Below are 22,437 nucleotides of genomic sequence, written 5' to 3' on the forward strand. Positions count from 1 at the left end.
TAAAACACCATGAAAAAACCCCTACACAACATTGAAAACAGTCTCCTAAGCATACTTAAAACTACTTACAAAATATTAATACAAATAAAAATCATTTAATATTAAGCGACAATTAGGAACTAAGCTAAGTAGAAACGAAAGAGCCTGTCCTAAAAACAGACGTGAACAGGCGCCTTGCTCACATCCATCCAAAGAACAAGCCCCAGTTCCTATTTGAAAACTTTACAATAAAGTAACTAAGGTATCTTCTCGCATAATTTGGCTTGGATATAAAATATAGAAAGGTTCAATATTTGCAAAGCTCTTCGTAGCAACTTCCCTATCGATTTATCAAGATATCTAACAACCTATCAATCGTAAACTTATGGCAGGGATAAATAAAGGGGTAGGGGATAGGATACGAAAAGAAGTGTCAACGAATTTTATATAAAACCTTAACATTAAATCAGAACAAGAGGGCCTTACCGGAGACTTTCAAAAACTGGGGACTTGAAGGTATTGCCAACGGAAAATCTGTGGTGTCAGTAAATTAACGATCCGTTATCTCACGAGCCTATAATGGTCTGGATGGATATCCTAGCATCCGATTAAAGGGTTCTTTTACATCGAATAGGTCTTTCATAATCTTTTCCATTCTCGAAGAGATCCTCGTGTGGACATATCGAATATCGCGAGAAAATACCGTACATTAAATAGCTGTAATCTACCATAAAATTCTACGATTTCAGATTCAGTCTCTACAAAGTGTTCATATATCTTCCATTCGTTTACTTGAAACTTGGTTCCGCTTCTCGTGGTTGCCTCTTCTAATGCTGATCATCTGAAAAAAGGATGCAAAAGCCAGCAATATCGAAGTAAATAGTCCACCGAAGAAGCAATTCAACAAGACACTTTTTGCACAAAAGCATGACTTCCATTCAAAATTTACTATTAAAGCTTGATGTATCTTCAAAGTTAATTTGTTTACTCTAAAACTGATCTAGTGACGAAGCAAATCATGCTTGTCGCAATGACATTGTTGCCCTAAAACTGGAAAGGCAGAGAGTGCGTGGATATCTTTGTATTTTGATCCTCAAGAGACCCTTGGTCTCCATGAAAGCCAACTTCTACCCTTACTTGCAATGAGTTGCAATATAAATATTCCTTTTGCTGTTTACTGTTTTAGAGTTCAATGAACACAATACCCTTTGATATACAAGCACATGCTAATCGATATATTTGAATCATTTGACCAGATACTTTGTGTTTAAACTTAAAGAAGAACAAACAGTCTTTTCGTGCTGGGCATGTTTGGCACACTAGAGATAATTGCTTTTCAAAAGCACTCCTGATCCAATTCAGAGTCACACGCCCCGTGCATGAATAAATCTCCTGGGAATTTTACAATATTTGTCAGTTTTTTCTGACATAAGCACAAAATGGCAGTTAAAAGCTCGAAGATTGAATCCTAAACATCTCTTGATAGCACCACAACAAAAAATGTTCTACTTATAGATAAATTTACTACTTTTTTCTTATTTTAATTTAATCCTAATGATATTGATAAATATAAAGATCATTTTGAAAGTTGCACCTTTGAATCCCAAAATAATGAGCAGTTTTCCCCTTCTAGCTTGAGAGGTGTTATTAATCTCAATTATTTGGTTGAAACAGGTTCGATCACAGTTAATCGACCTTTGCTTTCACAGTCAAATCCAGCAAAAATCCCCTCCAAACCTCAACAGACAACCCAGCGAGCTAATCACTCTAACCTCATCAACCAAACCTCATCAACCAGTCAGCAAGCCACTCCAACCAACGACAATACATCTAGGCCCCAAACATTTGAACAGTGAAAGCAAAAGTTGATGAGCTGCCAGAATTTGATTCTTTAAATATACTAGATAAATATGTTAGAATTTGGCTTCTTCAGAATTTGCTAGCTCAGTTGGAAAATATCTTACTTAATATTTTATCTTTGTAAACGTTTGGCCAAGATGAACATAGTTTTTGCTTTTTTGAAAAGAAAAAAATATTAGCTGAAAAAACTTTATCTTTAAAATTGCTCAAATTCCAAACCATGTTATTTGAAATATTTAAAAAAACTGAAACAAGTAGAGCATTTTTGCGTGGCTCTTTGATGCAAAAAACTGTAAAAGTTAAAGTCTCTCAAACTGTCTTTTAAAAAACCCCCATCCATAGACGTCGAATTTTTCCTTTAGACAAAGCTTAGATTTAGATCTTTCAGCCTACATTATGTCTTCATTTATGAAACTTTTTGACCAAAGGCACCAAGGGGTCTTTTTACCTATTAAGAAAAAGCTGGCCTAATATAGCAGATTTGATCTATCTAATTTCTCACACAGATTATTTTGATCGATGGTATTGTTATTTTGTTTTGATAATTTTTTAATCCAAATTAATGTAATAACGACGAAATATGCTCACCGTAAGTCTTGTAATGAAGTTTTTCTCTTTTTCAAAGACATGACCATAGTTAAGTTCTTGGCTGAAAAAAAACCCCACATAATTAAATAATTTATCAAATGAAGTCAATTAAAGTCATGTGAACTTGACATAACGATTCCTCTTAGTTTTTCCAGGTAATCTTTAGACTAATTTATTATCAGGTGGTCGGTAAATCAAAGTAATGTTATCCAGCAGTAGCTATTTATAAGAAGATACGGTAAGTCATATTAAAGAGGGAATTGTAAGAAGAGATAACGTACTCACAATTCAATGATTAATAGGTGGAAAATTTTGTAACTAACTGAAATACATTTCTCTGTAGATCTTGACATTTGTTATCTAGCAACCCTGAATCCAATTATATTTCCTTTTTCTTGACGTTGCATTATTTTGCAAAACTAATATTTTGCTCCTGCCATAGACAAATCAATTTATCAAAGGTGTTTTTAAACTTACCCTCAGACAATCCAATGCAGACAAATCTTAACAGTTTTCTGTAAGATAAATGTGACAAAAGTGGCTTAAAAGATAGACATAGACAGGAAGATCTATCGAGAAAAGTGTCAAAATTTGGTTGCCTTTAGAGCTAAACTGTTATTTAGAAGAAAAAAGTTCGGCGCAAAAGCTAAAGCAAATAAAAGGTTTTTTGGTATACAAATACTCATACTGACAGCAAAGCTTACCATAAAATATTAAAGATGCACTCTGCAAACTTTTGTATTACCAAGAGAAGCAATGCTGTTAAGTCCACTTCAGATAAATAGCAAATTAAACTTGAAACAATAGTTTTCAATGTCAGACTTGGGTTTGTAAAGATATTTAAAATATGTTGTCAATTGCTATTTTATACGAGAAAATGCATTTAGTTAACTACTAATAGAATCCTCTTTCAAGTGACTTCATAGGTTAAAAAGGGTCATTATTATATATAAAAAATAATGATGACGAAACGTCAGGTGACGAAAGGGCAGGTGACGAAATGTCAGATCAAAAGTGTAATGCTTTGATCCATAGCAAAGCGTACAAAAAAAGTACAATGTGGTATGTCCAAAACACAGTACTGACCCTTCTCCTGTGCGCCTTTTATGTGCACCGGCAAAAACGATGTCTGATTTTTCAAATATCTGCTTTAGTTCCTGAAATTTGATAAATAATATTTTAAAAGTTCTGCAAAACTGACAATTCAGTCTAATAGAGGCACCAACAAAATTTGTCCATATTGTCAGATATTGGGGTTTTCCAAGAAAGAGCACTGGTATCTCAGAATGACATGTGACCACGACTGGAATGGCTAGTAAGTGAAAAACTGAGCAGATGCTGTACTGAGAGCGATAGGGCTGATACACACCCATTGTCAACATAGAACCCATGCTAGACACAGTACTTGAACGATTCAAAGACATCTTAACAGAAAAAAAATTATACATCTACCATTACGTAAATTAAACAGTGGGAAGGAATCAGATAGTCAAAGTCAACAAGAATGTTATTGCGAGACTTCAATTCCTAATTTATCAGTTTACATCATTATTTTAAAGATTAGATAATTATGTTAGTCAGATAAACCTTCAATATTACTTCGACCAAAAAAATCTCGGAATTCCATGTAAACACTGCCTGGGTTGAGTTCTGCGAATTGTCTTGTGAGTTCTGCAAATCATTATGAAACAAATATGCAGTCAGTGGCTGCATCTCCGATCAGTTCCCGATCTTTAGTTTCCCCTTCTTCTCCCTCGGCCCCCTTTTTCTTTTTTCTCATTCTTTAAGTTACTAGAAATAACTTCTAGACAAGTGAAATATAACTGTTACGTTTTTAAACTAAGTGAAAACATGAGGGGCTGGGATTGATTTTCACGAAGTTTTGCTGCTTCAAAAAAATATTTATTCAATTTTTTTATTCCTAGACAAAATACCTATGATTTCATATTAAGGGTCATATTTCAAGTAGCCACTTTCAAGAATGAATTGTACCATACAAATTTAAGTTTAAGTGAATTGAATTTTTTTATTTAATTTAGAAATATTGTGATTACTTCCAAGCTTGATAGTCTACCTGAAGAAATTTCTCTTTTCTTCTGCACATTTCTTCAAGTTTCTGGACTTTAACTTGTAAATCCTGGTGATTAAAAAACAATAAAATTAACAAAGCAATGCACAGGCACTCAGTCTCGACTCTTATTTAGCTTACCGTAAGCAAGTAACAGTAAGCAAGTAACAAAATCGATTTTTTTCAACATAAGCTAGTTGGATATGCACAACAGAAACTTGCTTAATATTACTTTAAATACAAGGCGGGAAATAGATCCCCCATTCATAAATATTCTTAGGCCAAGCAAAAGCATCTCAAACCAACCTGTTTCTCTTGTTCGGCTTTCTCCCTCTCGGACATTGCATTCAGCATCAGCTCCTTCCACTGATGTGCCCTTTCGTCTGAGCAACTGAATTTCTTTGCGCACAAGGAGGTATAATTGGGGTAAAAAGAATGAACTGTCATGATGAAAAATCAACTCGCAACTGACAACTCGCAACTCGCAAAATATAATCCCTCGCATAAGGTTTACCTTCTTGAGTTTCAGCCTCTTCTAAATCTTTGGTTTGAAGAAAACAAAAACAATCCAAAAATGACCTGCACCTTTTTGGTTGTCATCACATAATCATGTTTAGGGTTGGAATTAAAACACATGCTTCATGATCCAAAAACCTATTCGTAATTAACAAAGGGCAGACAATGTTTACTCATTCATTTAATGGGGCACATCGCTTAGGAAGTTTTCTTGAAAAACAACTACGATTTTGATCATATTAACATTTCAGTAAAGAGGGACCCGAATTCTGGATATAGTTTCTTAAAAAAATATGTACGAATCTTGGAAATCACGCGTCTACTCTGAAAAATAAAGTCTTGGATATCTAGAAACGGCTTTATTTGTCGATAAAATATATTGTTGACGTCTCAAAGTGCCCTTGAAATAAGGTGAAAAGTATATATTAAATCGTCTTATGTGACCAAAATACCTGAAAAGAAAAAAAAGCAGCAATCAGATTTACAAAAGCGCATTTAAGCTAAACCTTTAAAAATGTAAAGGATATAATTTTGTAACAACTTACGTTGAATCGATTTTATTGCTGTCTAGTTTTGTTTCCATCAATACGTAACTTCTAGGTTGTGTCCACCCACTATTGAGGGAAAGTTTTAATTATATAAAATCTGTCCAGAAGCTTTAAAAGTTTCATTATGTTAGTTGCAGTTTATAGGTAAGCAGCGTCATATTGAGTCTGTGTTTTCTTTAGAAGATTCTATAAAATGTTTTTAAACTTAGCCTGAAAAGTTTTTAATAAGTAGAAAATCTTTGAAAATAAATGCTTCCCAACTAAAAGAGATTGAGCGTCCTAAATCATAAAAGAACTGACATGTAAGAGTTTTTTAGGTGTATTTTTGTCATAAATGTACTTCACAGCTTCAAGGAATTAGAATATAGCAGCAAATATGATATAAAACATAAATAATATTGATGTTTATATATATACATATATAATGCCTTTTTAATAACACCATACTCGAAAAAATACAAAAAACAGACACAGTCAGAGTTGTACTCTAAAATCTTAGAATTAAATTTTTATGAATAATTTATGTCGACTTACATCCAATCAACATTTTGGCTGCTAAGTCTTTTTCCTCGTCAATTTTCAACATCTAGGCTGTGTTGTATATTCCTATAAGATGCTAATTAATTGTCCATTTATCAGCAAGAAAACAAAAGCAAACGCAGCCTTTAAAGTTGTGCCTTACATAAGCTGGAAACTCATCAGGTGTTCAAACTATCTAATCCAAAGAACCTTTTTCTATAAGATAAAACTGTAATGTTATTCAAAACATTATTCAAAAAGATTTCAAGGAAAAGTGATACAATCAAATATACGTGAAAACGAAACCTCTAAAATGGAATACTTTTCGCAAATATATGTCTTCCATATGTAGCACTAAACCTGAAATAATAAAAATAAATTAAATGTGAAAGCCAACTTACATATAGGTTTATTGCATGTTTTTATTACTTCAATTACAAACACTTCCTGTAATAACAATTTCCATAAAATTTCACTAACCAATTTTTAATTTGCATTGTTATTTGATCGATGTTTTGTTCTGAAATATAAAAGAATAGTTATATCTGGCAAAAAAATGTGGGTGGCCAAATTTCCTTTAAAAAGAGCTGGAAGAAAGCATAGAATCGCCTTGTATAAACACCATTCCTGAAAAGAGAGAAAAATTAAACAATCAGACATGTAATTTGCTCTAAAAGATTACATAAAATGGTATTCAAATAATTTCAAAGCGACTTACATTCAATGGATTCTAAAGTTGTGTTTCCTTTTCATCAATTTGTGCCATAAAGGCTGCGTTCTTTTTTGCTTGAATGTGTTAGTCTCATCTGCAATATGTTCACAACAGTTAAATAATAGCAAAATGTTTGCATCCGGCTTACGAAATTTCAGATATTCTTTCAAATAAAGGGTGTTAAAAAAATTTTTCCAACGTTGCAGATTTGGTGCTATCACATAATTCTTGATGCCCTTTCAGTTCAAGCAAAGCAATTGTTTTAAAAAACAATTTAGCTAACAGATTGAATTTGAATTGGTTTAAGATAAAAAAAGAATTATATAAGAACTTACCCTTAAAAAAGTTTTTCATGAGCTCTTTTCGATTACTTAGATTTATAAACCTAGAAAATTACATAAAATGTTACAAGATAGAAAAAGATCATTCCAAACGACTTGATCAGCGCCTACAAGAAAAATATACATTACTTCAGGAGGTTATTAGGCAGGTTCAAAAAATGTATAGGACAACAAGAAAGCAAATTCTTCCAGAAAAACAACATCTGAATGCCCTAGTAAGCTTGTGTATGCAATGTTTACATTTCTTTTAAAAATAAGAGAAAAAACATCCAAAAACTTGAAAAAAACTGACGCGCTGCAGCTGCTCAGATTCCATGATTAACGATTTTTTACTTTCAAGGAATAGGAAAATAGCAGCTAATATGAGATCAAACATATGTTAAACTGATATGTTGAAAAACTCACCATGTGTTCTAACCATAAAATCCAAAATAAATTTTCTATAAGAAAGAAAACTAACGAAAAAGTATTTTTTAAAAAAAGCTCACAAGGTTAAAAGGTTATATCAGAAAGATCTAAAGAACACCCCTAGAAAGAAAATCAAAAAAAGAAATGCATCTTGTAAAGCCAAGCCTGAAAAAGAAAAAAGTTGCTAAAATTATCTTGAAAGAAAATTTCATTGTTTTGAATTATTTATCTCTAGCATAACTCAGTTCATGGAATTGGTGCAAATCCCCTCAAATGTTTTGAATAGAAACTTTCAAACAGAAAATAAATTCTTGAAAATTATGTCGAGTTGTACTTTTCTTCTATACTTAATTTTGAAAACAAATCGCAAAAAGCAATTATCATAGAGACAAAATACCATTTTAAGACAGGATTTATTGACAAAAGAATCTCAATTTTATGCTTAGAAGCAAAGACAAGAATAACCATAAAATATTATTTATAAAACAAAGTTTATTAATATATCTTGAAATATTTTTATTTAAGCGTCTTTATTGATAATTGTATATTCCAATTATAAAGAAAAATATTTATGTTGTTCTCTCAAACATTAAAAGTTAAGTAAAATATTTAGTAAATATTTACCAAACCTAACGAAAACATGGATGGTATCTTTAAGTGTTTTACGTTTTTTGAGGAAGGACTTCAAATAATTTCCGTTTCTTTTTGGCAAAGTGGCAGTAAAAATCTAAGTAACTTGATAATAGCATCAAATAATGAATCTCGGTTGAGCCTTCTAAGACAATATTTTCAAAATTAGATGGAAACAGTATTATTGCAAAAAGATTTTTACAAAAAGGTATGGTCTGTAGAAACGATGGTTGCTTATATTGGCTTTTAAAAAAATAATGGAATTGTTTTGAGGCTTGTAACGATGAATTAGAAACCGATTTTTGTTTGTCATGTACTGGAAAGTATTGCAGCATAATAATTTTTTGATCTAATCGAATCACTAGATTGTTTTTGCGAGCACGACCGACCAACACCGACCAACACCGACCAACACCGACCAACACCGACCAACACCGACAGCAACCGACCACCACCGACAACCATCCCTTAGCACCATCATTTAACCACTGAACACGCATCACTCCAGAAAGCACCATAAACAAATCTCAACAAGTCAAAAGCTAAGCAAATACAATACTAGTGAGCCGAAAAATGTAAAATAAGCTGAGCCAATTGTTCTAAGATTTTTGGCATTTATCCTAGAAGGCATTTGGCTAGCCTTTCTTTTGTTTTGAAAAATCAGTTATAAATTCATGCTGACCCTTTTTTTTATCCAAAAAGACTAGAAATTTGATTTTGTTTCTAATCAAATTCTGATCTATAAACGGAAGTGTAGAAATAGATAAGTTCTTCTTTACTATTTAAACATAATGTTAATGGATGCTTCTTTCAGCGATTGCACCAAATCAAAACTTGGTGCTTTGCATTTTGATCACAAAGGTTCATCACGAAAAGCACAAAATGGGTTCTTTCGTTAGTCTAAACAACGTTATTAATTCAATAGTAGTTGTTATCATCGTAAAATTGTCTTTTTCTTACAAAAATTCTGCATTCAATACGTATGAATATCAGAAACAGAAATATATGTTGCTTTATCTTTTAAGTTCTCTTTATTTTCTATATTTAAATTCTTTTTAATGAGCAAAGGTGCCGATCTTCAACTATTTCAATTGCTTTCAAAAATAAAAAAGTAGATTAGAATGAACCTATCGATAAAAAACGTTTTAAAGAGTTTGAAAAGTTATGTCATTTGTTGACCAAAAGTTACTTCCTCTTAGATTACTAATCCAACATTTGAAATTTGTTCTCTTGTATAAGCTTAATGATTTCCATATTTCGTTTAAATAAGTAGAAATTTTATAGACACACCAAAGTAAGCTTAAAATCTTAAGTATAAAAATAGATTTGAATTCAAGATTTAAACATGTAATTTGAAAGAGCGTGATACATAATTGTAAGATAAATCTTGGAAATCACGCGCTCCTTCAAGCTAATGCAAGCAACAGGGTTTGGATGATATTCTAGTAGATATATTTACTTATTAGTCTTTCATCGTGTATAGCAATTGTGAAATATATACAACATCAATTATAATACGTATTCTAGAAATTGGTAATAAAACACAAAAAGTAAATTTAATTTCCTTATTTACATTTACAACTAAAGAGGTGTAAGTAATTCAATTGAAGACGAGGGGTAACAAACAGGGACAGGATACCAATACTGGTTTGGTAGTGAAAACAACCAAACAGAGAGGTACAAAGATTTTTTTAAAAATTCCATGATATGTTTTAGATCTAGAAGTTGCGATCCATGCTCATAGTAGACCAAAATAGGACGTGACAGCCGTCGTCAAAATGTACAGTTTCAGTTTTATATTCTAAAATTCCTCTACATACTTACAGTAACAACAAAATAAAACATAAAATACAAAATAATTCATTACAATTAAGCTACATGAACTTACTAAAAGTCAGCACATTAATGAAAGTATCAAGACATTACAAATTCTAATTGAGGAGAGAGCACCCCCTTTTTTATTAAAAGAAAGAAATGCGCGGTTACATTTCTAGACAGCAGCCAAAATTTGAAATTTTTGCAAAAATATTTCTTTGCAATATTTCTTGTAATAAACTGAAAAATATTGTCACGATACCAAGAATGTAATAATTTATGGTACCTTGTGATTATAGGTAGAAGACAGTTAAAAAAACTTCAAGACATACCTTAGGCCCTTGACACCAGCCTAATTTGTTTTGTACAGACTTTAATTTACTTTAATAGCAGCACCTAGGTAGAAAGAGAAGTAACAATGAGCAAACCGGTTTTGTTCTTTTGATAAATAGCAAATAATATGACATTTTGATTAACAGTAAGATTAAAAGCACAGACTTTTACGTACTTTATTCGCTTGCCCTTTAATAACATGATACGGGGATCCTTTCGCTACCGAAGCCAAGCAGCAAAGGCTGAACATTTGGATGACCAAGACCTACATGCTTCATAAGTCGACGCTTCCTTGTCCTGGGACTAGTGTCTTGGGACACTTGCGCCATCGTCTAGGGATTGGCGCTATTCCTTTGACTGCCATGCACTGAACAGAACAGGAACTCGCAGAAGCTCCCTTGGGTATCAAAGCCAAATAAACAAATTTTTGAAAGCTTTCTTAAAGTATCAAAGTTTGAATAAAACAGTTGATAGTATCTAATATATATTTCCCTTATAAATTAAGAGCTGTTCATGAAAACGGAGAATAGAAAAATCTAACCCATATTTTATCAACGTTTGTTTGATTGTTAGCTGAACCTTATTGATCTCTAAATGTATCAGCTGAATGGTCAAAGCAAAGTTCTGTTTCATGCTCTTAATGTTTCAACAAATTTAATCAAAGATTTGCAGAATAACTCAAACATTGTAACTATTTCAGATCTGTGGCGCAGGCTAGGATCGCTTTGACTACCCTCTAATCAATTACACGTGACACGGAGTTGACACTTTTCTTTAAATAAATTTGTTTCTTTCAATCAATCAAAAAACCCCCACATTTGATTGAAAAAAACAGATGAAATTTTCATATTCGGGTAACTCTGGGCTCTAGGATGTGAACCAGTGGTATGTGGTTCGATTGAGCCTTTATTGCACTTCTAAATTTGTTGACGTTATCAGAATGTTGTTTGGTTTCCTGCTGAATACGAGACAGATTCAATAAAGCAGCTTAATCATGCTCGTTCCCTAAGCATGGTGATTTTCGCTGAAAGCTGCTTTGAATGCGTTAATATGCCTCTGGAATATGATCAAGAGGAGTAAAAGACACAAAAAACGAGAAAATGGTGAATCCATGTATTCAATCGTCCCAAAAATTGACCTACCGTTTCGTTAGCGGAATCAGACTCTTATCATCAAGTGTCATTTCCCAAGGTGAGACGACCAAGTAGTACTTCAAGAACCATTTCAATCAGGGGGGGGGGATGGTATCAAGAAATTTTGGTAAGAAAAAACCCCAGTTAGCCTCACAGAAATTCCCCTCGGATTCAAATGAAACTCATTTTGTTTTGTTTTGAACTATTCTGTTGTATGTAATGGGTCGTCATTCTTTATCTAGCTACACGAAATCTATGCAACGTGTAAATTGATTCATTTTGATTCCAGCCAAGGAAGTATCGTGTGAATTGATTTATATGATTAAAATTGAATTGAAATTTATGACAGCGGATAAACTACTAACTCAAAAACTCAAGCTCAAAAGCTCTAATTTTCATTTGCAGCAATGATTACCTAGTTGTAGTACAGTGTATTGAATAATAGAACCATAAATAAAGACAAATTGAAAAATTACATACAACAGATATGCAGTTCAACAAAGTTTGTTGCCAGACGTATGAAAAGTACTCACAATGAGCTCTCTAGGTAATAGCCCGACTTGATATGTATAAAGAGTGCATTTCTTGAGTGAAAGGAAGTTTTAGAAAAATTCTAACAATGAGAATAAAAAAGGAAAGGAATGTTAAATTTTAGTAGGTTAGTGTAATTAAAATTGTTGGATGATCATACATTTTGCAGATCTCTCAGAAACATGTGGCATCCCAGCTTAAGACCTGTATGACATTTGAAGAACTTTGTCTTTGCATAATATTTTTGTAGCCAAGAAAAATTTGTCATATCCCAGAAGACAATCTTTAGTATACTATGTATCAACATTTGTTGAAAGAATCTTCCCAAATAACCATTCTCTATTTTTTTTTATTTTTAGGGAGATTAAATAAAATGGAGCTGCACAAACAGAAAAGGCAGAAATTAGGATGTGCTCTTATGAATGGTCAAAAGATTGCAATAGATTTCAACCTCCCAAATATTATGACTGACAAGGTTAAAACTGTTAATGCACTTTTTGAGTCATAGTTGAAAAGTTAAGGAGTGCGATGGTGTGTGATCCATAATCGTAGACCTTATAGCCTTTTAAATATGATATGTACTTTTGTGAATATGCTTCAGGTGCATATTACTGTTTGTAAAAGTGTATGAGGTTTTTTAAACTAAAAATGTTTTTCAGAATTCTTTATGAGGTTTCTTGAGAGCAAAGTAATTTAACAAAAATAATACATTTTTTAAAGAGTGACCATGCCCTCTGGAAATGCTATCAAGATAACACACAAAAGAAGTCAAAAATAGTTAATTTGAAGAAAAATAATAAGAAACAAAAAGAAACAAAAGAGTAACAAGAATAGCCAGTCAAAGCCTGACACAGCAAGTGCAATAAAGAGCATGCCAAGGGAGTCTAAAATGTGTGTGGAGGCCTGCCTGTGCTATCCCATGCTAAATATTACCAGAACTGAAACAGAGTTTAAAATGGTTCTTTCAAAGAGTAACTTTAGATACATTTTATCATAAACCCTTAGCTTGTGGATTCTTGCTCTTTGAAATGTTAGCCTGCTTTACTTTTAAATATTAAAAACCATCATGTTTATACCTACTGTTGTGATGTTTACATAAGTCAATTCAAGAAAGAAGTCCCAGTAACCTTACATGTTTTGTCATCAATATAAAGCCCAAATATTTTTAACAGATATGTTTACTGGGTTTCAGGATAGATGGAAACTTGCCAGGCAGATCAAGCTTCTGTATCATAGCAACATGAATTGCCAAGCTCCTGTATCCTTAAATTTCATTGGTCTAAGAGAGAACACTCTCGTAAATGCCTGTTTTATTGAACTCTTCAAGGAGGTTGAGGAAATAATTGTAAGTCATATTAAATTTTCATTGAGATTTTTGTAGAAAATGAAAAAAGTGTATGTTTAGATGTGAACTAAGACAAGCTAGCAAGGCAGAATGTGTCACTAATCTGCTTCATTGGATCGACTGTAGCCCAACATGATTCCAAGTGTCCTGGAAAGAAAAAAAGTGATTTTTCTTGCTTAAGGTAATGAATTGTCCTCAGATAAAACAGATTCTGACAATAGAATGTGGGTACTGACATGGACAACCATCTGAAACATTTTGCAATTCTAGGTTTTTTAGATAAGGTAGTATTACTGTGTAATTCAAGTAGATGACCAAAACATGTGTTCTGAGCTGAAGATTTAATTGCATTGGGTTAGATTTAATTGCATGCAATAACTTACATCCTTCTTTGCACCTCACTGGTTAGCCTTATATAAACTTTCTTGTTTTGAACACCTAGAAAAAAATTTGCCTTTTAGGCCAATTTTGTAAATGGGGATTTAACTGTGGCATTCCCAAATAAAAGCTTGGTTTATTTAACCCCTGATGCAGAACAACGTAAGTGATTATTTACAAGTAAGACTGACATGAGTAGAATTTTTTTCACATTAGACAAAACCAGGCCAAAAAGTCTACCATGTGCGAAATGTGACAAAACCAAAATGAGGTACCAGAATAAAAAATCCAAAATTTGGTATCAAAATGCATATCTAGTACTATAAAAGTAAAGAACAACTTAGTATATTTGTATAATCAGTTAAAGTTTAGATACTATAGATATATCATCACCTGAAAAACTTCAAATATGAATCAATGTCTTGGTTCTGTATTTGATTTTGTACCAAATGGACTGGGACCATGCATTTTTGTCCAAATGTGAAATATCATTACATAGGTTTGATTGTATTTTAGAATTTCAAATATTTTCATGATGTAAGATTTTTATGAGACACATTTGAAAGTTTTAAACATTTTGTTTTCTTGGTGTCAATTTTTCATGTTGCTGTCTGATGATTTTTATCAACATTTATCAGAACAGTAAGTTTATGAGTACTGTTTTATGAATACTGCGTAAAGAGCTTTTTATCGGGAACCACAATGGAAACTATTTCTTTGAAGTTATGGGAAACTTGTAAACTGCCAGGCACGCAACAACCTTTGGTGTATTTAAACAAGTGTTGTTTTATTCACAGCCCTTCAATTCTTTGATATAAATGAAGTATATATTCTTGGTGGATTGGTTGACTATCAAGTTCGAAAGGTATTTGAAAATACAGTTCTCCTTAGATTATCCCTTTCCCCTGATAGTAGAGAAAGTTTTGTCAAATTGGGGATGAATAGTAAACAAATCAAGTAATTAAATTCCACAGACTCTTTTGCTCATTTTCCAAGATAGATCATTGACTGTTTTCTTATATGTATGAGCATTTGTGCAGAGACAACATGCCATCATTTAAAAAACCATCAAGATTGTGCACTTATGAAATAGCTTATATGCTTTGTTATTTGTTATAAGTTGAGAATGGGCAGTCTGTTTTTAACAAAAACTACCAACATAACTCATTTTCTGACTTATGGCTAACTGAACTCAAGTCAGTAAATTCCCATGACATCCAACTTCTCTTCGTTTGTGCATTAAAGAAATTATATGCATCTTTACTTTTAACATATATTGCTGTATACAGTGAGTAATTTCCGATGTTGCATTTTCATTGCTTACAACCAGAGAGAGCAACCAGTCACATGATGTCTAATATCTATTATTATTTATAACATCCACATACCTTGTATAGTACAGTTTAAACAAATTACACTGCTTAGCAATCTCTGGCTTGTATTTTTGGTAAATCAATGCTTTCAAAGTTAACCTTGAGTAAGGAATGTTCATGTTACTATTAATGCAAATAAAACATCATTTGTTTCCAACCAGAATACCACGCTGCGAAAAGCAAAAGATTTGAATTTACAAGCTCGAAGACTGCCTATTCCAGAATACATGGAGAAGAAAGATGGCAATCGTTACAATTACTCGAAAATACTTACAATCAATCAAGGTAATTCTCTGTCATTTTGCTGTCTACCTCGAGTTTGCACTTATGTTAAATTATGCAAAACGTTTTCTCATCAACTAGACTAATTTTGGGGTTTTTTCCTATACATATTAATATAATCAAAAATCTAACTAAAAAAGGTTCAACCTTGCTTTCCCAATCGAAAATGTTGGTTATTTTTCCAAAGATTCACCGATTTAAAAATCCTTGTTGTGTTAAATCAAAATATGTTTTTAATGTTGTGAAATTTTTATCTATTCGAAGTAAAAATAATCCTGAAAGTCTTATAAAATCATGGTAGACAAAAGCTTTCTGGTAAAAGAACTGAATCTGGTAGAAATTCTATTATGATTTTTCTGAAACTCTTTATGTCAAGCCTGTTTAAGGTGGGCTACCTATACTAAATTATATTTTTTTCTCTATTTTCTAGTTTTTGATATTCTGTTGAAATACCAAGAGACTCATGACTGGAGACAATCACTTCCAGTTGGATTACCTGCCAGAAGAGGGTACATTCCTCGCCTTGACTAAACACAGGGATAAATAAATCAACACACATATTTAAGTCTTCCTGGCATTAGAGAATCGGTGCTGGTATCTCTTGGAAGCAAGTGCGCAATCTGGAAGTTCAAAAGTCCTGGCTGAACACCAGATTAATATTAATTTGAAATAATTCCAAAACGATTTCTAGAACCTCATTGAGCAAAATCTCATGAAGAAGAAATTTTCAGCTTTTAAGTCTTATCTAATATTGAGCAACTTTTAAAAAACCTATATACCTCATAACCTTGGTGGAATAGAAATTGTTTGTTAGAATAGAAAAGTAAAGACGTAAGCACAGTTGCTGAGTCCTAACAAGAAAGATTTGCCTTGAAGCCCTTAATTTGCAATTCAATACTTGCTCCCATATCTCAACTAGGTATCTTAATTTCCATTGATGCTAGTTAGTTAGAAAACATACTTAACTGATATAGTTTTCTAACAATGTTTACTGATCTTGTTACATATCACATTATCTTCTATAAACGTCCAAGTAACACTCATCCAAGGAACAGGCTTGCAAAAATTCCAAGTTTTTGTGAGTTCACTCTACTCTTCTCCAGAAACAACATCTGTGACAAACAGTGCTTTGCTATACAATTCCTTTTTGCTTTACCATAACTGGAGTCGGAACAAGCAAAAATCTCCTTATTTGATCATCCCATTTTGGTCGGTCGCATTTACTTTTTAATGTGTTAGAATTATCCAGTCGATGGAGTTTGGAAGAATATGTTGCTACATTTGTGTTCCCTCAAAAAGCCTTCGCCACACTCTTCGTAGTCCGATCTCGTTACTGAAACCTCTGACAGATTTGATAGACTTTGAACCCATTCTCGAGCGCCATACCAGGCGTCCAGCTCAGGATTTTCTAAAAAATAATAATAATAAAACCACATTTATACAAGTAAACTGTTTCAGCAAAATGAATTTGCTGCTATTAACCAAGGACTTGCTAACCTAGTGTTTCTAAAATATATGTTTTACAATACATTGAATTTAAAAGCTATTTATGTCTAAAGAAAGAAACAATGATAAAGTTTAAAAAATGTTAAAAAACAAAATAAAAATCCTTGCAGTAACTCTTGAACTTTAGAATTGATGTTATGTGTTTCTTTGGGGTTTTTTGAATATTTTTGCACCTTGTAATGCAGACGAAGATAGCGAAAAATTCAACAGCAGTTGACCAACAGTTGTTACTTATTTTATATAGGTCGAGCAAAAAAGTTTATTCGAAGTGTTTATAGGAATAGGAAAACAAATTATACAGAATGTTAAATAGTTTTTTGAAGCCAGGTAACAACTTTTCACAGCTAGTAGCAACTGATAAGAGCTAGATGCCACTGGTAATCAGAGGTAAGAAGGTAACAACAGATAACCGCATGTAACAACTGGTAACCACTGTTAACAACTGTAGAAACGAGTGTCGTTGAGGATTTTTAACTTTTTCACGGGCAAAATAAAATGTTTTAAAACTTGCTCAGCCCAGAGAGATGCTTGCTAAGGTTACCTAAAAATCGATAAATTATGCTCGATCTTGGTTATGTCAGTAAACATTGAAATTAGAATTAAGTATGAAATTAAGTAATCTGCCTTTAAAAGCTCACGACTTACCTGCAAATCGCACATTGAAATGGGACTTAAAAGGCCTCATGGAGCGAACCTCATTCTCAAGTCGCGTTCGAAAACCAGGAAATAATGAATTGCCTCCAGTTACAAAAATATTCTTAAAAGAAAGATAACATTTGACAAAACCTGGTATAGAAAGAAGGATGAAAACAAGGAAAACTGCAACGCAGCTAGTAAACAATAACAAGGAGCACAAACAACAAATTACAACCGATACTTCAATAATACTCCATATGCATACAAATTAAAGATAGCGATGCAACGGTTCTTCTTAGGAGAAGTCATGGGTGTAAGGACATGTGAAATCGCTTCGGCTATATTTACGTTTCGTGAAAGCAAATGAGAGACTTGATACAACAGATACAATCATCTGAAAAGGTCGGTGAAGGATGTTTAATAAATTAGATAATGGTGTCGCCGCAAATCGTTTCATCAGTTATAGCTTTATAACATAATCTCAGAAATGTTTAGAGGAAGGCTACTCCAGCCATGACAGTATTGACATTGAGTCTATTTCTTCAAATATTTACCCCTTTTTTAGAGAGTTTCTATAGACAAAATGATAAAGTACTTGAATACCCTTAACTTATTCATCTTCCAACACCCCCCAATGAAATAGGAAGAACTACCTATCCTTTGGAAGCTAGCGTCAATTAATTGTAAACAAATACATATATTGAATGTGTTGAAGAAAAAATTTACTGGAATATTATAGGAGAATTACGGTTTAACCTTCAGCAGTTTTCGGTCTACCAGGTTTCGAAACTTACCTGAACTAATTTGTCCTGGATCTCTGCGGAAAACTTTTTCAAAACATATTCGATAGTTTCAGCAAGTCCAGCTTGCTCTAAACCAATAATACAAGGTTGAAAGACTATCTCTGGAACCCTATAACATAACGCACCTTATATAAGATTATCAAAGTAGAAAATATGGTTGCATTACTAGAAACATGGGACGATAGACTGTGGAGAATAGCTATATCAGCCACAATATACCGAGATCATTGCTAAACCTATCAATACGAAGTACCCATGATATTTTAGGCCATAATAACATCATCTATTAGGCCATAATAACATAACTATGGCATACAAAGCTACTACAAAGTTTCGTTTCACATTTTTTGACTTTGTTTTTAACACAAAACTTGCAATGTCAAATTCTTGGAAAAAAGTTGAGTCTCTGGAAAAAACTTTTAAATAGAGGCAGTTTACCTGATTCGCTCGACATCCATGTGTAATTGGTAGTAGGCTGCCAAATCAACAGAGGAGTCATCGGCCTGTTTACGTGATCTACGGTTAGTTGAAAATTATATAGTCTACCATGTTTGTTTGTTAATGAATGAAGTATAGAGAAACATACTACATGTCTTAATAGAACCAAAACTAAATGAATTGAGCTTCGGTAGATTACACAAGTTAGATGAAAGAAAAAGCTGATAAATCTATTCACAGAACATGGATTACTGTAACGTACAGGGCATGAAAACTAAACCAACCATGCGACCTGCAGGTCGTGCGAAACCTTTAATGCACAGAGTTCTGCAAGAAATCTATAACATGTACCCTTTTGCAAGAAGCACCTTCTTCTTTTTTTGTTCATCAAAAGGAAATACATGAAAACAAAATGCAAATTACCTTATGTACATGCCGTGTACATGTTAAAATGGGTTTCCTAACTAAGAGCCATTGACAACATTTCGAAAATTCCTGTTTGCTTTATAATCTTTGTTATTATCTGCAGAATTTTTGAAAACTCTTAAAAATTCTTGCAATGCGCCAAAGGCCTATACTGCATATTGCATATCACTTTGACTTCTACTGATTTATCTGAAATATGTTTTTCTACTTATGACTTCTACTAAAATATGTTTTCTCTTTTGCTCTCAGGGTTCTGATACACATCTTCATCAAATAGCTTGTTAAAAACTTCATTGAATACAAGAACGTAATATTTTTTATAATTTCTTTTTTTTAATGTTCTATATTTCTCAATACTTGCCCCCGTCACCCAAAGAAACAGCTATCCCAATTTGATCTGCATTTGTGATTTTTCACTTGCGTTCTAGTAAAATTTTATGTGCTGAATATTCTCACCAGTTAGGAGGTTAGTATTATAATTAGGCTTCTATTTTAGATCAATTAAGGCATTCATGAATAAAGAGTATACTTCGGTGAACAAAACAGAAAATGATTTTGAGTGGTAGAAAAATTGCTTAAATCTTTATCAATATATCTTCTACTTTTAGTTACTATACATTACGGGTTTTTAGAATCTGACCCTATCTTGTATTATTTTCTCATTCTGGCATGAAATTTAAGAACGAATCTCGTCCGGTCGTAGGAAGGCAACACTTTTTATCATGCCCTGGTAACGGAATAGAACTGAAAATTGTTTTGTACGAATTGAAGAAACGATTGAATAAGAGCAAAATAATAGAAAAAAGGTATCCTCGGCTGAGAATGCAAGGAAAATATTTCAGTTTTACTTTTTACCATTAATATCTAATAATACTGTAAATGGTTAATAAAGATAACAAACTTGATGAATTCAAGATCATGTTGTGACAGAAACATCTCGATTTCATCCAGCCTCTCTTGCTCTTGCTCATCATCAGTATCACCTCCTTCTTTGCTCTGAAACAAGATTGATAAAGATGGCTAACTGACCACAACAGAGAGACGAAATATTTAATTTACAGCAAAGAAACTCTCTGAATGTCTTCAGTGATGAAAATCTTTGACACAAGAAGTTATCGAAATAAAATATTAAAACAGTCATGGCAGACAATATGAGATATTTACAGAAACTATAAGCCACGACAATTCCACGATATTCTAGCAAGCAAAATTCTTGCTTTTCTTATATCCAGCCGTTAACAATCACAGCAAAGCCATTCTTTTCGAATAAAAATCAGACAGTCCAAATAATTATAATGATGATAAAGCGAGAGATTTTTATTAAAAAGATATCTTTTTAGTGATGTTGAAGAAGTTAGAGAAATAAAAGAAACCTGACATGTGGCAGTTATTCATATGCCTGTTTAGCTTTTTGCAAGAAAATAAGGCTTTTGATTGCTGAAAAATGTATTTACAATGTATTTATAGACTTCCCAGTCTTCGTCATTCATGCCAAAAGTATCTTCTGACTTCTGCTTCTTGGAAGCTATAAATGAAAAGATAATAGAAGCTACAGGACAGCATTCTGCACATAAACAGAGGCAGCAATTTGCAGCTGTGGTTATTTAGCGAATGGTGTATACATGCTTTGAATAAGATAGTATTAATTCAATAAAACTCTTAATTCTGACAACTAAAACAACTTTTACTTTCCTTGAAAGCATCCTTGTGAACAAGTTTTAGAACAAATGACAGCGTTGTAGAGTATCAAGAAAATCTGCTACTTCTGCATTGAGTTATATAAACAGTATCTTCTGGCTTTGATAATAACGGGGTATTATGATGTATCTTTTAAAAAATATTACATTTTTTTAATACAAGGCATTTTTCAGGTAAGATATTATGAAGTAAAGTCTACTATTTGGCTCTTTAAAAGATTCTGTTGTTTCAGGCCGGGTAAATGACTTCAGTATCAGGTTTTCGCATTCATCAATATCTCAAAACGTTTTGCTTTACATAGCAAGAGCTTGAATTTTCGAATTATTATAATCTGTAGAGCCCAGAAAAGCATACCAGATTACGAAACCTTTGCACTGGACAAGACGAGCTATAAGTCCTATGTTGTGCGTATTGATGCCAAACACAAAAACAAACTAACTTTTTCCAGCATCCGCCAATTTCGTGAGTATCCGCATTCTTTCCTTCGCAGCATGACTCTTTCTGTTTGACAATTCTTGCTTTCGTTGTTCTCGGAGTTTTCTTTTATCCAATATTTCCTAAATTGAGAAAGGCATAACAGAAATCCATCAGTGCACCGGTAACCAATCTATAAAAAAGGACAAAAACAACACCAAACACTAGCATAATCACAAAACACATCTAGGAATTCACAATTGGGGTCAGTAGGTCTTTAATAGTTTTAAATGAGCTATCTTTGCCTGTTAAACGTTCAGTAAAAAATAAACAATAATGATGATTGAGTATATTATCTAATTTATAACCTGTAGGCTTCTTGGCGTAAAATTGAATATAAAGTAGGAATTTGTCGACATACCAAACTAAGGATGATTTTGATCGAAACTCGTTAGGAGCGAGGGAAAGGGGGACCTGGGATCGATGTAGATTGAAAAATTTGCAGACAAGAGGGGTGGCCAGTTAACGTAGCGGTGGCCTTAGAATAAGGTTCCCGGTGAAGCGGAGATTTGCCGAAGACAGCAGTGACTTGTCAAAGCTCTTGTTTCAGGACACGTGACACCCCCACCCTACTTCCTACCTTTTTACGATGACCCTGGCCATATCTATGCAATATTTGAATGACTGCGAAAGGTCTATGATAAACAACACATTTCGCAAGAATAAATTCGTACTTCTGCACAAAATTATATTATCAAGGCCCAATTAGGGAGCACTAGGGATATAGAAATCACAAGAGGATGAAAAATCGTGCTTTTACAGCGACGAAACGCACGAATCTGCTCACAAAGGAAGTTGAAGAAGCAGCTTCATGGAAAAAGTGTACGGATTTTACAGACATTTGGAAGTTAATAAGTTAATAACGAGTTAATAATGAATAGACAAAAATAAACCAACTTAAGTAACGTATCCTCTGGGAATTAAAATAATTAGAACCCATAAAACAGCGGGACTTTATGAATAATATATGAATCAACTTAAAAAAAAAAGATTGAGAGCTTCTGTCACAAAATGATTTGTACATTACACATTACTTTATGCTCTACAAACTATTCTTTTCAATTTCCCAGATCGCACGACTGTTTTGTCTAGAGATA

The 22,437-nt window shown here is 32.9% G+C and overlaps 3 protein-coding genes across 5 annotated transcripts in view; 1 reads left to right on the forward strand and 2 right to left on the reverse strand.

Annotated features, from left to right (window-relative positions):
- Positions 1-3,347: 3,347 nt before the first annotated feature.
- On the reverse strand, positions 3,348-6,289 carry LOC135694033 (uncharacterized). The gene is made up of 4 exons (XM_089111233.1): positions 6,094-6,289; positions 4,802-5,625; positions 4,502-4,564; positions 3,348-3,584 (listed from the first exon to the last, which is right to left on the reverse strand). The coding sequence occupies exons 2-4, from the start codon at positions 4,940-4,942 to the stop codon at positions 3,348-3,350; spliced, it is 441 nt and encodes a 146-aa protein (XP_088967359.1). The 5' UTR covers positions 4,943-5,625; positions 6,094-6,289.
- A 4,999-nt stretch (positions 6,290-11,288) lies between these two features.
- LOC135693508 (tRNA methyltransferase 10 homolog B) lies at positions 11,289-16,087 on the forward strand. The gene is made up of 7 exons (XM_065212021.2): positions 11,289-11,508; positions 12,341-12,456; positions 13,174-13,326; positions 13,788-13,866; positions 14,502-14,569; positions 15,239-15,362; positions 15,790-16,087. Exons 1-7 carry the CDS (start codon positions 11,418-11,420, stop codon positions 15,888-15,890), a joined length of 732 nt encoding a protein of 243 aa, XP_065068093.2. The 5' UTR covers positions 11,289-11,417; the 3' UTR covers positions 15,891-16,087.
- A 155-nt stretch (positions 16,088-16,242) lies between these two features.
- The window catches only part of LOC135693507 (actin-related protein 5), a 39,237-nt gene continuing 33,042 nt past the window's right edge, over positions 16,243-22,437 (reverse strand). For all 3 annotated transcript variants that reach the window (XM_065212019.2, XM_065212020.2, XM_065212018.2), the window contains 7 exons: positions 21,306-21,423; positions 20,623-20,693; positions 20,070-20,164; positions 18,743-18,820; positions 18,296-18,413; positions 17,511-17,622; positions 16,243-16,767 (listed from right to left, as the gene is read on the reverse strand). In XM_065212019.2, coding sequence (XP_065068091.2) covers positions 16,601-16,767; positions 17,511-17,622; positions 18,296-18,413; positions 18,743-18,820; positions 20,070-20,164; positions 20,623-20,693; positions 21,306-21,423 — 759 coding nt within the window. In that variant the 3' untranslated portion in view covers positions 16,243-16,600. The remainder of the gene's footprint in view (positions 16,768-17,510; positions 17,623-18,295; positions 18,414-18,742; positions 18,821-20,069; positions 20,165-20,622; positions 20,694-21,305; positions 21,424-22,437) is intronic.

The sequence above is a fragment of the Rhopilema esculentum genome, chromosome 11 (assembly GCF_057945365.1).
Source record: "Rhopilema esculentum isolate cy_ngs chromosome 11, ASM5794536v1, whole genome shotgun sequence".
Classification (NCBI taxonomy): domain Eukaryota; kingdom Metazoa; phylum Cnidaria; class Scyphozoa; order Rhizostomeae; family Rhizostomatidae; genus Rhopilema; species Rhopilema esculentum.